The sequence below is a fragment of the Sinocyclocheilus grahami genome, unplaced genomic scaffold (genome assembly GCF_001515645.1).
Source record: "Sinocyclocheilus grahami isolate Dianchi unplaced genomic scaffold, SAMN03320097.WGS_v1.1 scaffold4007.1, whole genome shotgun sequence".
In the NCBI taxonomy this organism is placed as follows: domain Eukaryota; kingdom Metazoa; phylum Chordata; class Actinopteri; order Cypriniformes; family Cyprinidae; genus Sinocyclocheilus; species Sinocyclocheilus grahami.
In genome coordinates, this window is record NW_015509025.1 from 9663 (window position 1) to 11923 (window position 2261).

At 38.2% G+C, this 2261-nt stretch overlaps 1 protein-coding gene across 1 annotated transcript; it reads right to left on the reverse strand.

Annotated features, from left to right (window-relative positions):
• Nucleotides 1-1290: 1290 nt before the first annotated feature.
• LOC107576603 (paired box protein Pax-7-like) lies at nucleotides 1291-2197 on the reverse strand (the record flags this gene model as incomplete). Its single annotated transcript, XM_016262750.1, has 3 exons — nucleotides 1291-1419; nucleotides 1631-1775; nucleotides 1962-2197. Coding segments are annotated over 3 exons (510 nt in total), but the record flags the coding sequence as incomplete, so codon positions are not given.
• Nucleotides 2198-2261: the final 64 nt, after the last annotated feature.

The following is a 2261-nucleotide window of genomic DNA, read 5'->3' on the forward strand; positions in this document are numbered from 1 at the left end:
ACGGAACTTGCAACCATAGTTGCTTTTGGGAAACGCACCCCTGATTGATTTATCCATCGCAAAATATCATTATCATTTTATACCAATTCTATTAAAGAAACTCAATCTAAATAAGTGTAAATGTAAAAGCTTTACTTTGTCTTAAACCAACTGCGCAGTTACGCGCAACTAAACCCGCACAAAAGACGCCGTTTTGCACCATGAAATGTTGAGCTTACAATTGTAAACGCTCCTTCATATTACAAAACTATCTACCAGCAGGGAGCACTGAATAATTTATCTGCCTTTCTTTTTTCTTTTTTTTACTACCCTTTGTACAAAGTTTTCCCCTCTTTTCTGGGATCTTTGAATGGGGGTCACCGGTCCAGTTACTCTTTTTGCTGCCCGGCTCCAGAGCCGTTCCCTTTGTATTTCAGTCTAAAGGTTACAAAGGCTTAAAACGAGATTGTTCATAACAACGTTTAGAAAAAGGCAAAAGGGTATTGTGACCCGCTATAAATCTAAAATAAACAAATGCATCGCGTATAATTGAAAGAATATAATATGACCGTTTCGAATTATAATAGTAGGCTATAATGTTTAATTACAGACTCTTAAATATAATATAAATATATTAAATATATGACCTAAATATAAATATTTATAATAACAAATAATAATAAAATATAAATAATTAGCTGTTATGCAATTCAGTTCAAATATTGTCAAATGATAATTTTCATTTCACAATATTATGAAGATCATATAATAATAATAATAATAAAAATAATAATAATAAATGTTGTCAAAACGAGTCACCTCCACGGGGTCCACATGTCTCGTATAATGTAGTTGCTTAAACTGACATGGATTCTCAAATGGGTCAAACTGTCAGTTGTCGTTTAGGGGGTCGTTAAAACGCGATGGAAATGGAATGTGCCACACAAATTAATTTACCCGGCTAAATACCTGACGTCAGGGCTCACATAAATAACTGAGTAAGTACTGAACAGCTAGCAGCATGAATAATGAGAGCTATTTGTGCCATTCTTTTTTTCCAAGGGGGCGCACATATTCCCCCTGGCGAGAATGAAGGACTGCAGCATCTGTCCCTTTCAAATAACTGCCTAATGAAATATCAATTGCAACAACAGCAGCAATTACAGCACCAGTCCATCACGATCTGTCAGTACAACCGATCAACACCTCAAAAACATCTTCCGTGGGAGTTCGAGTTATAATGCACAACTTTTACGCGCCACGTTTCCTCGCATCTATTCGCACACAATGAGAAATGTAACGGCCTCTGACCTTTATCCCCGAGAATCCCATCGATGCTGTGCTTGGTTTTCTTTTCTCCGTCTTCATCTTTTTTATCACATTCGTCATCGTCATCTTTCTTGCCAAAACGAGCTCTCAAAACCCGACTAATGGAGCTAACTATAAAGAGAGATGATAATCACTGTAACGCCAAATGTAACAATCATAACAATGCACACTAGAAATGGGATTTCATTTATAGAATTCAAATGTAAAACTCCAAAATTAATTAAAAACGAATATACAGATTTATTATTATTATTATTATTAAGTAGATGCTGTGAAGCGCGTAACGTCCTCTTTATGTCAATAGGAATGAAATGGTGCTTACCGGAAGAGGCCTCACCTGAAGGAACCGTGCCTCTGTCACACACCCCGTCCTTCAGCAACTTATCCCGGATTTCCCAGCTGAACATCCCTGGATTCTCGCGTTTGTATTCCTCAATTCTCTTCTCAACGTCGGGCGTTGATACTTGCTTTAGCGTAGAACCAAAAATGTGGATGGAAAAAAAGCACAAGAAATGCGCATTCTGTTTACTATCAATTCCAGATATATTTATGATTCAAATATATTTAATAATTCATCCTAATTATTCATTAACCCCCCATTACGATTTGTTAAATGTATAAACATGTCTTTTATTTCGACATCGTTCACTCACCCTCGGTTTACTTCCACCTATCGCTCCCGGACGGATGGAACCGGTCTCCTGGTAGCGACAGAGGATTTTGGACACGCAGCCGTGTGAGACCCGCAGCTGTCTGGAGATCACACAGGGTCGGATGCCGTGATGAGCCATTTCCACTATTTTGTGTCGAATATGATTTGGCAGTGGCCTTCCGTTGATGAAAACTCCACCGAGCTGGTTCACTCGACCTTGACCCAGAGGCGTTGAGACTGTGTAAAAACATCCAGGCGCAAAAATAAAGTTTGAACAAAGGAAACAACATATCAGATAAGA